Raw genomic sequence first — 13,226 nt, forward strand, 5'->3', positions numbered from 1 at the left:
ATAGTCCTCATCTCCAGCACACCCGAAGGGCTACAGCGCCAACTGGACGTACTACAAGCCTTTTGCCAAGACAAAGACCTAACTATGAACTTGGGGAAAACCAAGGTTATGGTGTTCAACACGTCAACCCAATGGCTCCGACGGTCGGTACCCCCCTTCACATACGGCGGAGAGACTGTGGACATGGTCCAAAGATACGTCTATCTGGGGACTACATTCTCTGGACCGAGATTTACCCTAAGAAAAGCAGCAAAATATAGACTAACCCGAGGCTATGCAGCCCTTGGGTCAATGGAGAACCAATGTGCCCGCATACAGTTCCAGGAACCCCGGACAAAGCTCTAGCTTTTTGACACCTTGGTGTTCACACCAGCCCTCCTGTACGGGGCTCCCATATGGGGGTCCAGTCTCTACCACACGCGGAGGGCCCCACAGGACCAGCCACTACCTAAGGAGGAGGCCACCTATGAGGGATGGGAGCAGATGGAGAGACCCTTAATACTTATGATCTCACGGATGATCCGAAGCAAGCCCTCCGTACCACACGAGATCATCCGCGCAGAGCTGGGGGCACCGCCCCTCGTGGCTGAGGCCCTCTTCCAAACCGTGACCTTCTTGCACCGAATATGGGACCTGCCCCGGCACCGGTACCCCAGACTTGCCCTAGAGTCATCCAAACAGCTAGCAACACAAGGGGACACTGAGTGCTGGTATGCCCGAACAGAGACTTGGCTATGGCTCCATGGCCTGCACATGGACCACCTCCCCCCACTACAATACAGCCTAGACTGCCCACACCTGGAGCTCAGCCGAGAGGAGGTGAATCGCATCATCAGAATGGATATCATCCAGACAGACATAGCCAGGACATGGGTGACCCCCACGTCGGAACTAGGAACCAAGAAGGCTTTCTACCGAGAGCACTTCCTGGACATCTCCCCGGATGGCTTCATCACCCGCCCAAGCTACATGGACACACACCTGTCTCACGGGGTCAGAAGTGCCATCGGACAGATCCGCACGTCCTCACACCAACTACGGGTCGAAACGGGCAGATACGGGGCCAACCCCCTCCCCCCAAAAGACCGAATCTGTCAACTCTGCCATCTCGAGCCAGAGACAAAGAAACACTATATCTATAGATGCCCAGTGTACTACGAAATCCGGGAACGCTTCCACTGCCTATTCAGCGAAGGATTCGGACCACTCTCCAAGGTGATGGAATTCAAAGACCAGAGATGCCTGGGGCTCTTTCTACTGGAAATACAACGCCATAGAGACCACCTCCTACGAACCACGGAGCAAAGACAAGGAGCCACCAACCAACGCACACTCAACGAATTCTACCAAATACCAACTACCCTCCCCACCACCGAGCCCCCACCACCCCAACCGGCCTCCCGACCCCGGGGGACCACCTTAGAAATAGCCACAGCGAGAGGCAAAGCCCGGCGCCCATGCCCCGCCGGCCCCCGTCCCCGCAGAAGACACATATCGAAGATACAAGGGATACTACGCCGCTATCGGAGGGCCCTGCCCCACCGCTTTAGCCTCTCCATGTTAGACCGACCCATGCGGGACATCCTAGGATGAACACTCCAGGAGCAGTTCCACACCGCACTGGGAGTACCTCTAGATTGTATCTAGTCTAGATATCATTTTGTACCTACTCAATTTAGTTCAACATAGCATAAACATTAGCTTCACTGGGACTTTTGAAATCTCCCAGACATTTTGTATGCAACATTTTGGTCTCATAGGCCAACTTGGCCTATTGTGGACGTTAATATAACTTTCTTTCTTTCTTCTTTCTTCTCTCTCATGTTTGTACACCAGTATTTGCAAACAAAACAGCATAACTACATGGAAAGTGTGTGTAGATCGGTATAGAAAGGGGATTCAAATGTGTATAAGTCTCCTGGTCAAGAATTACACCATGGTTGATTGCACAGTGAGTACAAAAATGCAAAAACAGCCACACTTGTCTCATTCAATGATTGGAGCAAACAGCAGTAGTGACCCTTTCTGCAATTTTAATTCATTTAATTATCTTTCATTAAGGACAAGGAAATCTTTAATGAATGCTACTTGATACTAGTTTTATAGTAAAGCATCTATGCTTGATTATTAAACGAAACTTCAACTAGTTATTTATCAAAGCAAATCACCTGGTTGAAGTAAGGCCAGGTCTCTAGATTTTGAGCTCTCAGTGTATCAGTATTGATAGCCTGATAGATGGGTCCACGTGGTCTCAAAAATTTTGGCCGCTAGACAATTCACAAACTTCAGAGACAAGTCAAAATCCACATTCTAAAAAACAACATCAACCTGCCATAAAGGTGGATAATATGCATTTTACCTGTATTTTTAAAATGGTTGCAGATGTGGTATACAAAAGCTCCCACTTTCCATTTATAAGAGGAGATTTTAAAGTATCTTTAACAGGACTCGCAGCTTCCAAGCTTTTGGCAATCTTCGCACAACACAAGCACCTTCAATACTTGACACGAGCTTGCAAGAATACGGCCAAGAAATGAAAGTTTTATTTTAATTTTTTTTGTCCTTTTATCATTAAGTGTATACTTAAGAAAAGTGGGTCAAACTTGATTTCAAAATAAAGATCAAGTCAAAATACTGGATTATTCTAAACCAAGAAAATCTTTTTATCGTTTACAAGTAAGTCAAACATAGTCATGCTACACAATACCCCTTGGCACTGAGTTTGCTCATCAACAATATCTATGTACATCTAGCAACAGCATTCCTTACTCCAAGAACAAAACAGCAATGTTGACAATAACACCAAAGTCAATGTTGCTAAGCATGTTGGAGTAGTGCTGCTAGAACCATGACAATATGAACATGAAAATGTACAACTTAACAATATTGGCTTTAGAAGAAGAGAATTATGATAAAGAATATGAAGTGTACCAGCTCAATAAAGACATTTAGTTTCGTGCACCTTTCTTGCATGTCAAGCTACCTCAGAATTAGCACTACAGATAAATTCATGTTATTGGCTCTCGTACAGCCCAAAACGAATTCCTTGCTAACGTAAGTCAATTATGAATTTGTAAAGTTTTGGTAGGACAACTAACCCAAAAAGTTCTATTAAGGTAATCATGGGCATTGACACAATCATCCTTGTTATCAAACATCAGCAGTGCCAGCATCCCATCATCACTCATCACCATTATCCTTTGCTGCCCTCTTCTTGCTTGCATTTTGGGTCCAAGTGCTACCAACCTACTACCTTCAGATCCTCCTCTCCATCAGCAACTCTTCCTGTGCCACTGTCAGTTGCACCCAAACTGCTGCAGTTTGGCTCTTGCAATTTCCAGATTCTCAACTATCGCACATCATCACCTATAGCTGGGTGGCTGTGCTCGACTACTCTATATGAGAGGCATTGCTTTGCTTTCCTGCTGCCCAGCACCTCCTCAACCTCAGCACCCCTTTCTCCATCAAGAACTACTGCAGTCTGCTATTGTAGCTGCATAGTATCTTCTCCCTTGGTGGCTTGCTGCACTTGGGATCCTTCAGAGCATGTTGCACTCATTCCCTCAGCCGGATCCCATGCAAGGCAATGGCCATTGGACCGCCCTCCAGTTCTTGAGCATCTGTTGTACCACATCTAGCATATTCAGTTTGTTCATTAAGTTTCCTTTCAGCATTAATAATCTTCTCTTCATCAATTGTGTTCTTGCTTGGGTTCATTTGTTAGTTGTGTGTGTACACTTTCTGTGTTTTAAAAAAGGATATGCACACCTATGCAAGTGTGGTGGAAGGCACCCAAAAGAAAATGGAGAATGTTGAGAATACCGTCAAAGAAAATGCAGAATGGATAGATGTAGCAAAAAAGAGTAAATGTTGCACATGTGAGGTGTAACTAGGATTAGAGTAAATTTACAAGCCCGAGACCCGAGGAAATCACGAGATGTCAAAGGAAAAAGTTGTTGTAAGTTATGATGCACACATACTTGGTGGTATCTAGTGCTAGTTGTTGGCCTAAGTCATTCATTTGGCTATAAGTGTCAATTGGTGTCACTAGAGAAGTGACATTTGATGGTACCTAGCACCAATCTGATGGTCAAAGATGATGCTCGGGAATAGAAGTTACCTAGCTAATTTAATTATTGGCCAATCATATTATTTTTCAAGAAACTGAAATAATTACTAGGTTAAATTTCAATATTTAAAGGATGAAAATTAATATTTAATTATGGATAATGCTGAAAAAACCATTTGGAAAGGCTGTCACTTGTCAAAAATGCCCATGCAAGACTAAAAAAAGTCTTCAAAGGCTGGAGTGAGGCATTTTGGGTGGATTTAGTATACAAGAGAGCGAGAGGAGATGCTGCCAGTCTGATTTACAGCCATTGGAGGATCTTCTGAGGTAGCGAGGGGCAAGAGAAGAATAATCAACAGCAGGTGACAACAACTACAAGCTATTGAGATAGGAGAGCAGCAATAAATGACTAATTTTCTTCAGTTCTTTGCATCTACAAGCTGCTAAGACAATGCAGCAGCAGTAAATGACAGATTTTATTCAATTCTTCGCGAAGAAAGTCTGAAAATTCTCTCTCCTTAGCATTCTCTCTCATCTCCCAGCCTTTCTATAGCCTTTCTGCAAAGATTACAACATTAAGATCACCAAAGGAAGAGAAATTTTGGATTTCTCTGCCGTATACCCTAATTTGCAGCAGAAATTAGGGTTAGTAGCAACCTCAGAAAGCATGCCAAAAATTGGAAGCTCCAAGACTTGGATTCAACAGGGCTGAAGCTGTTTTTAGTCAAATGCAAGTGGAGGGGCCAACAAGTCAATGAATTTGGGTCATTTTCCATCTCCATCAAAGCGAGTGAAGGCCAATTGACCACCCGAATCAAGGGGCAAATCAGATTAAAGACTTGCTAGTCATTTTGGACAATAAGGGAAGTTGGAATATCGAAAGGGATTGGGAAAATCCCATTGTACATTAACTTCTTCTTCATTTAAGTTAAATAAATACCGAAAGGGGGGCCAATTTAGGGGCCAACAGGATATCCAATGTCCTAGATTATATGGTAAATTGTGCATTTCAGTTTTGTGAATTTGTTAATTGTTGTAAATAGTGCTTGATCAGGTTATTTACCACCCTATCCGAGGAGGAAGACTGGTTTCACCCTGCACTGCCCTACTGCAGTCCAGATGATGCCCATTCTAGCAATCGTGGAAGTGCCCATTCTAGCAGTCCTGGGTGCCCCACCTTGCAGAAACCATGCTGTGCCTCTTGCAATACATTACACTGCCACTGTCCAGCTGTGCCTGTCCCCCTGCTGCTTGCTGAAGTGCCACCCAGCAACCAGAAGCACCACCCAACCTGTCACCTCTGCAGCCACCTGTTTGGCACCTGCTGTACCCTGAAGCCACCTCTGCCCAAGGCTGCCTTCTTTGCCCAGCAATTTGAAGCTGCTGCCTTAACAGCCAGCAGCATCACCATCTCTGCTGCTGCCCTTGGACTTACCTGTCCAGCACTGCCCTCAGCTCCAGAAACACTGCTACCAGCCTGCACCTCCACCTTGGAGTCCAGCACCACCTTCCAGTTCAACATTGGCAAGAAATTGCAGTAGAATTTGGGGCTTTTCCACATTTTCCCTCTTTTCAGATTTCTTGCCCTTTCCAAATTTGGGACTGTTGCCAAATTTGCAGACATTGATCTGACGTTTGGGGTTTCCATCAACATTGGGTGACAGTGGTAGCACATTGGGTCCAAATTTTGGTAAATTCTTAGATCCGCCTATTCCAAAAATTGAAGCTTTTGCCAAAATTGTCTTCCTCAGCTCCTACATTGCCTGAATCAACATCATTCTCACAATTTCTCAACCTAAGCCCACAAGACATACAAGATTGTAAGCCCCTCGTAGATCAATCTTTGTGAAGATCCTAGCTTTTCCGAGGCATTCCAAGAGCTCTATTATCAACGGTAAAGGGTATCGAGTCTTGATTGTTATCTTGTGGAGTCCTCAATAATCCACACATAGGAGACTTCGAGTACCTAATGAACCCCTTGGCCAAGTTCTCATCAATGTTCTTGCATAGTTCAGCTAGTTCATCAGGGAATATTCTGTAGATGGGTCCAAAAGGTGGTTGAGCCTCCTCATGGAGTTCTATAGCACAATCATACGGTATGTGTTCAATCAAGAGATCTGCATTCTTTTTTTCAAAGACATCTTGGGATTCTTGATACTGGCTTAGTAGCTTGACTGACTCATCTTTACTAGATTCTTGAGCTGGTATATGATATATCATGTAGGTCGGTTCTTGCCTTGCTATGTACATAAAGGCTTTGGCTCCTAGATATACAGACTTTCCTTGATTTTCACGACATGTAATCTTTTGCTTAACCCAATCAATTTCTGGGTTGTGTTTCTTTAGCCAAGGCATCCCAAGGATGATTGAATTTGCGGGACTAGATATGACATTAAAGCATACATGAGATTTGTGATTGCCAAGAGTTACCGTGAGTGGTCGGGTTTCCTTGGTAATATCTCCATATACTAGAGGTCTTTCATCCACAACTTCAGCTGTTGCAGGATTGGTCTTTTGGAGTATTGGTATCTATTCACAAAGCCATCATCAATGAAGCATGCGGAAGCCTCAAAGTTGATCAAGGCTTTGAGGGAAAGGGTCTTTCTCGGCAAGATTATCTGGACTGTGATAAGGAAAGTTTCCATGGGTGTGGCTGAGATCGAGAGACCCTTCTTATATCATGGTAATGTTGTACGGTCTCATTTACAACCGGACATCCTCCTTTTTCTACTCAAGGATAGTTGCAGCAACTCTTGGGGTTCTTGCCCTCTTATTCGGAAAATTTAGAGCGATGTGTCTAGGGTTTCCACAATATAGACATAGATGATTTTCTCTTTGTCTTTGCTTTTCTTGTGAAGTCAAGGACTAGAATTTGGTATTATCTATTTACATCAGTTCAAGCTTGGTTTCTTCTTGGATTGGGGCTAGGCTCCATTAGCGAGGCCTTAACTCTTCTCGCTTTTCTTGCTTCCTCTCAAACAATCTATTATCACACAAGATGGCATGCATGATATAATCGTTAAGTGTTTTTGCCTCAGGCATAGTGAACATGAGGTCCTTGATGTCATCTCGAAGACCCCATCTGAATTAGCTGATAAAATACTCCTCATGCCAAGTGAGGTCACAAATGAATTGCCTAAATTCAGATGCATAAGCAAAGGCAAGGCGGTTACCTTGTCGTAGCTTCCGAAGTTTTGTTTGTGCTACTTGACCAATGTCTACATCTCCAAATGTAAAAGTGAGCTCGCAAAGAAATCCCCCATAGTTATGAAGTACTAGCATATTCTTTTCCAAGTTTGGGGCAAACCATGATAAAGCTTGACCACAAAGCAAAGTCCCAATAAATCCCACCTTGAAAACATCATTTGGATTAAGAGTACGAGAAGAAGCACTCAGGATATGCACACAAATCAAGGTGTGTGCAGCCGTCGAATGAGCAGTGAGTGAGAGTGAAAAGTCGAGGGATAGATGTGTATCAATGTGGTATACAAAAAGAATAAAAGAATGTACTTTTACTTAGGGTACGATACACTTACACCCACAAGGGTGTGTTCACATGTGTAAATAAATATACACTCGGAAGTAATGTAAGGGCCTTTACACCCAGCAACCTCCCACTTAAAGGACTTAAGCGAACTTTTAACCAACTCCCACTAGTCGAATGCAATCCTCATGTTGAGTCTTTGTAAGACTTTTAGTGTGAATATCTGGAGGGTTATCCTATGATTTGATCTTAGTCATTGTGACTAGACCATCATCTAGAGCATGTTTGATAAAGTTATACCGCACATCAATATGCTTGGTACATACATGAAACATGGCATTCTTAGCTAAGCATACAGCACTCCAACTATCACATCCAAGTACAAGTGTTTTGGTGGCAGCCCAAAATCTTTGACCAAATGACCAAGCCAAATAGCTTCTTTCGAAGCTTCAGTGGCTGAAATATATTCAGCCTCAGTGATAGAAAGTGCTACTATCTTTTGCAATTTAGAGCACCAAGAAACTACCCCACCAGTCAAGATAAATATGTACCTGCTAGTAGACTTGCGAGTATCCAAGTCACCTGCCATATTTGCATCACAATATCTCTGCAGATCTAGCGTACCTTTCCATAACAAATACATTTTCTTTGTGTGCCGTTAAGTTATTGTAAGATGCATTTCATTGCTTTCCAATGTGCTTTGCCAAGATTTGACATAAACCTGCTCACAACTTCCACTACATAAGCAATGTCAAGTCTAGTGGCAACAATAGCATACATGAGTGAACCACAAGCTGAAGCATAAAGAACACCCTTCATAGAGCTGGATGCCTTATCATCTTTTGGGCAATCTGCTTTGCTAAGCTTAAGGTATAGTTGTAAAGGAACACCAAGTGGCTTAGCACCTACCATAGAAAAACAATCAAGTACTTTGTTGATATACTTTTCTTGTGAGAGAAACAAGAGCTATTGATCTCTATTTCTCGTCACACACGTCCAAAATGTGTTCAACTGCACCCAAGTCCTTCATTGAAAAGGCTGAATTAAGCTATCTTTTCAATACATTAACCTGGCTTTTATGCTTACCAACAATAAGCATATCATCCACATGCCCAAAATGTATTTAGCTGCACCCAAGTCCTTCATTGAAAAGGCTGAATTCAGCTGTCTTTTCAATGCATTAACCTAGCTTTTATGCTTACCAGCAATAAGCATATCATCCAAATAAAGCACAAGTATTATAAGGCTTCTATCATCAAAATTCTTTATATATAAGCAATGATTTGCATTGCTTCTTTTAAACCCATGTGAGAGTAAAAGGCATCAAACTTTTTATACCATTGCCTAGAAACCTGTTTCAAACCATGCAAGCTTCTCTTAAGCCTACACACCAAGTGCTCCTTTCCTAGCATAACAAAGCCTTCTAACTGCTTCATTACAGTTTTTCTTCCAAGTCACCATGCAGAAATGCAGTTCTAACATCCATCTGATCAAGTTCAAGATCCATAAATGCTACGATAGCAAGCAATACTCGAAGAGTGGTCATTTTGACAACATGTAAAAAAACTTCTTGAAAGTCAATCCCCTTTTTTCTTTGTATAGCCCTTAGCCACAAGCTTGGCTTTGTATTTTTGTTTGCTATCCATACCCTTGATTTTATAGACCCATTTGTTAGAAATGGCTTTCCTATCTTTGGATAATGGAACCAAATCCCAAGTATCATTTTGATACAATGATTTCATTTCTTCCTGCATAGCTAGCTCCCACTTTTTCTTTAACTCACATGATAATGCCTCTTTATATGTAAGAGGCTCACCTTCGTCAGTGAGCAAAATGCAGTCCAAGGAGGGATCAAATCTTTGTATAGGTCTTCTGATACATGTGGACCTTCTTACCCAATGATTTGTATTATCAAGGAATGATCTCATTATTTGGCTGTTGAACTACATGTTCACGTTGTTGTATTACATTTTCAAGCTGCTGTAATTCATTTTCAGCATGCTGATTTTGTTGCCCAAACTGGTTTTCAACATCCCTTTGTTACCCATTTTCATCTGGCTCAATGATGATACGCTAATTATCAAAACCAGCATCAAATGGACCTGAATTTTCAATGGCTGACCATGCTGAAATTTCACTTTCATTTTGTCCAAGTCATTAGATGTGATATTTTTCAGCAGCTCTAATTCATTAAATACCACATCCTAGGCTGCGTAGCACCTTTTCCATACTTGGAACCCAAATTGTATAGCCCATTTCACCTTTTCCATGCTTAGAACCCAAACTCTATAGCCCATTTCATCTTCATCTCCATAACCCATGAAGATGCCTCTATGGGATTTCATGCCAAGTTTGATTCTGCTATCAACAAGTACATGTACATAGCATTCGCAGCCAAAGACCCTTAAGTGGTCATATGAAGCAGGTTTGCTAGACTAAACCTCTTCAAAGATGCTACTTTCAAGTGCACGATGTGGAGATCGGTTGCAAATATGCACCGCAGTTTTAAGTACCTCTCCCCAAAATGATTGGGGAAGATTAGTTGTGGACAGCATACACCGAATCTTCTCACATAACATGCAATTCATTCGCTCAACCACACCATTAGATGACAGATTATAAGGAGTTATAAGCTTCCGTTTAATCCCATTGACATCACAAAACTTACTAAATTCTTTAGATACATACTCTTCCCCATTGTCTGTTCTTATGCATTTTAATTTTAAATCCTTTTGAGTACTAACAAATGCATAAAACTTTTTAAAGGAGTCCAATGCCTCACTTTTCTACTTAAGCAAGTAAACCCTTAGCTTTCTAGAATGGTGCTCAATAAAAGATAAAATAACGAAAACCACTATGAGTTTTTATTGGCATGGTGCATACATCAGAAAGGACTAAATCCAAGATACATCCCTTCCTAGAGGCTCCATGAGAGTATGAACTCTTTACATGTTTTCCCAAAACATAGTCATCACAAAAGTCAAGCTTTGAGTTTTTCACATCAACTCTTCAAAGTGAAGAAAGTGTCTGCAACAATTGCAACAAACTTTCCAAGAAGTGCCTTGCAATAGAGATAATATAGAGATCCCTTTTTACCACCTCTAGTGACTAGCATAGACATTTCCTATATCTTCCACATTCCACCACCAAAGATAGTGAAGTAACCCCTGAGGTCTAGCTACCCAATAGAAAGCAAACTCTTCTTAATGCCTAGTACATACTTAGCATCATGAAGGATCAATTCCTGACCATTTTCAAGAGCCAGATGTATGGTGCCCATTCCTTTAATATCAAATGCATGGTTGTTATCTAGATAGACTTTCCCGAGGTTACCTTCTACATAAGAAGAAAAACACTCCAAAGATGGAGTTACATGAAATGAAGCACCACTCTCAACAATCCATGATTTTGACAAACCATCATGAGCTGACAACAAGGCATCTATCACATCCCTTTTAGTAATATATATGTCCTCCACTGTCATAGCATGTGGATTTGAATATGCAACCAGAAAATCAGCATCCTTATCTTATTCTATCTCCTCAATAACAACATTAGATACCACTTTTTTTTTAATGTTTCTTTAGGGGTAGAGTTGCAATCCTTTTCATTCTTTTTGCCTTTTGCATTAGCATACTTCTTGCGTTCTTGCTCCTTTTTATAGTACCTGCAATTGAGCTTTTTATGCCCATTGCATCCACACTGATAACAAGTGACATCTTGCTGTTTTTTCTTGCTTTTGCTACGATTTTTATTCTTATTTGCAGCATTTGACCTTTCTTCACTTCTTCCTCTTACATTGTAAGCTGATCCATTGTTTTTCCCACTTGCCTTGCATCTAATCTCTTCATTGAGAATAGAACCACACACACCATCAAATGTCAAGTTGGGATTGTTGCTCAATGACACAACCAATAATTCCCATGAATCAAGCAAAGTCATGAGCAAGAAGATAGCCCTTCATTTAGGATCAAAAGCTGGTAAGCCTGCATCCTATAACTGACTCAAAATACCAGTGAAAGTATTTAAATACTCTAAGGCAGGCTTAGACTCATCGTGCTTCAAGTTGACCAACTTCCGCAAGAGATGTACCTAATTGACAGGAGTTGTATTCTCATACGTAGCCTTGAGTTTCTCCCAAACTGTATAAGCAGTAGTAAGTCCCTTGCTATCAAACAAGATATTATGTACAACAACCATTTTAATGTAAGTAATGGCCTTTTTATTCATTTTAGCCCAATCCTCATCTGACAAAGCAACAGGATTATGTTATGCCAAAGCATCATCACAATCCTTTAGAAAAAGTATACCCTGCATATGATCTTTCCAAATATCAAAGCCATTGCCATCAAATTTACGAATCTTAAAGAGATTCTTTGTATCAAATGTAGATGCATTACCAGCCATCTTCAGCAATAAAATACTACAATAAAATGCTGAATACTTTCAACAAATAGCAAGGTTGTTGAATGTAACAGCAAATATACACAAGTACTTCCAAGGTGTCCAAGAAGCAAATGTTTTGCTGCAATGTACACAGATCAAATCTGATATATTTGCATAAATGAAAGTTCCCAATTCAGTAATACATCACCATAATGCACAAGTGCAATAACCCAAGTGTTGTATACACCACTGTTTCACTGCATAATGAGCATTCAGCAATACATGTACCAAGAGAAGCTTTCCTTTTATAACATTTGAAACATCCCAAGTTCTCCCACTCAGCAGTGAATCTGCTGTAATTTCACTATTAAAGCTCAAATCGGCTCAAAATGCATCATCAATGCGAAAAACCCCAAAATTTTTGCAGTGAATTTGTCCCAATTGCATCAATACATCCTTCCGAGTATCAAATATGGGAAAATGTTGCAGAAATTTCACAAATTTTGCAAAACCCCCAAATTTCGAGGTCCAAATGTGCATTAATTACAATGAAATTGGCTTAGTTGGGCAAAATTTCACTTGTACATGAAAAAACCTGAAATTTCCGGGGCATATGCACACAATGTCTGCAATTTCTGGGTCAAATGTCACTGTTATGCATGCCCACTATCAAATCTGGGAAAAGCCCCAAATTTTAGAATGTAAATTTGCATAGATCTGAGCCTTGTGCTTGCGCTTGTGAACATCCAATAGAGGAAAGAGAAGAAAATATTGCAAAATAATAAAAAATAGAGGAAAAATGAACCTATCGTGACATTGACCAGGCCTTTTTGCCCACCAGACCTACACGTCGTTGACGGCTAGACCTGCCCACCAATTTCGCCAACTCTCGCCAATCCCTACGCCTATCACTTGCTGAAAACTTGTCACAATTGCTGCAAACATTGTCGCAACTGCCGCTTGTCTTCCCTGACAGCTGACACCTGCACAAAGCCTGCCACAGCTGGTCACGATTGCAATGATTGCCTGCACTGGTCCTCGAGCACACAAACACATTTTCCAATGCTTTGATACCAATTTGAAGTGTGAGAGGAAGTACTCAAGATATGCACGCGAATTGAGGTGTGTGCAGCTGTTGAATGAGCAATGAGTGAGAGTGAAGAGTCAAGGGACAGGTGTGTACCAGTGCAGTACACACAAAGAATAAAAGAATGTATTTATATTTAGGGTATGGTACACTTACACCCACAAGGGTGTATTCACATGTGTAAAGTAATATACACTCAA

General features: G+C 41.4%; 1 protein-coding gene and 1 pseudogene across 7 annotated transcripts in view; one reads left to right on the forward strand and one right to left on the reverse strand.

Moving 5' to 3' along the window:
• Positions 1 to 13,226, reverse strand: part of LOC148016174 (putative plastid-lipid-associated protein 4, chloroplastic) — a 114,064-nt gene that overhangs the window by 85,534 nt on the left and 15,304 nt on the right. For all 7 annotated transcript variants that reach the window (XM_087664029.1, XM_087664032.1, XM_087664030.1 and 4 more), the window contains exons 2-3: positions 2,360 to 2,473; positions 2,169 to 2,267 (exon numbers count right to left, since the gene is read on the reverse strand). In XM_087664029.1, the coding sequence (XP_087520155.1) occupies positions 2,169 to 2,267; positions 2,360 to 2,473 (213 nt within the window). The remainder of the gene's footprint in view (positions 1 to 2,168; positions 2,268 to 2,359; positions 2,474 to 13,226) is intronic.
• Positions 184 to 2,016, forward strand: LOC148016175 (uncharacterized; annotated as a pseudogene).

The sequence above is a fragment of the Lygodium microphyllum genome, chromosome 23 (genome assembly GCF_053477565.2).
Source record: "Lygodium microphyllum isolate KBCC chromosome 23, Lygodium_microphyllum_v1.1.10, whole genome shotgun sequence".
In the NCBI taxonomy this organism is placed as follows: domain Eukaryota; kingdom Viridiplantae; phylum Streptophyta; class Polypodiopsida; order Schizaeales; family Lygodiaceae; genus Lygodium; species Lygodium microphyllum.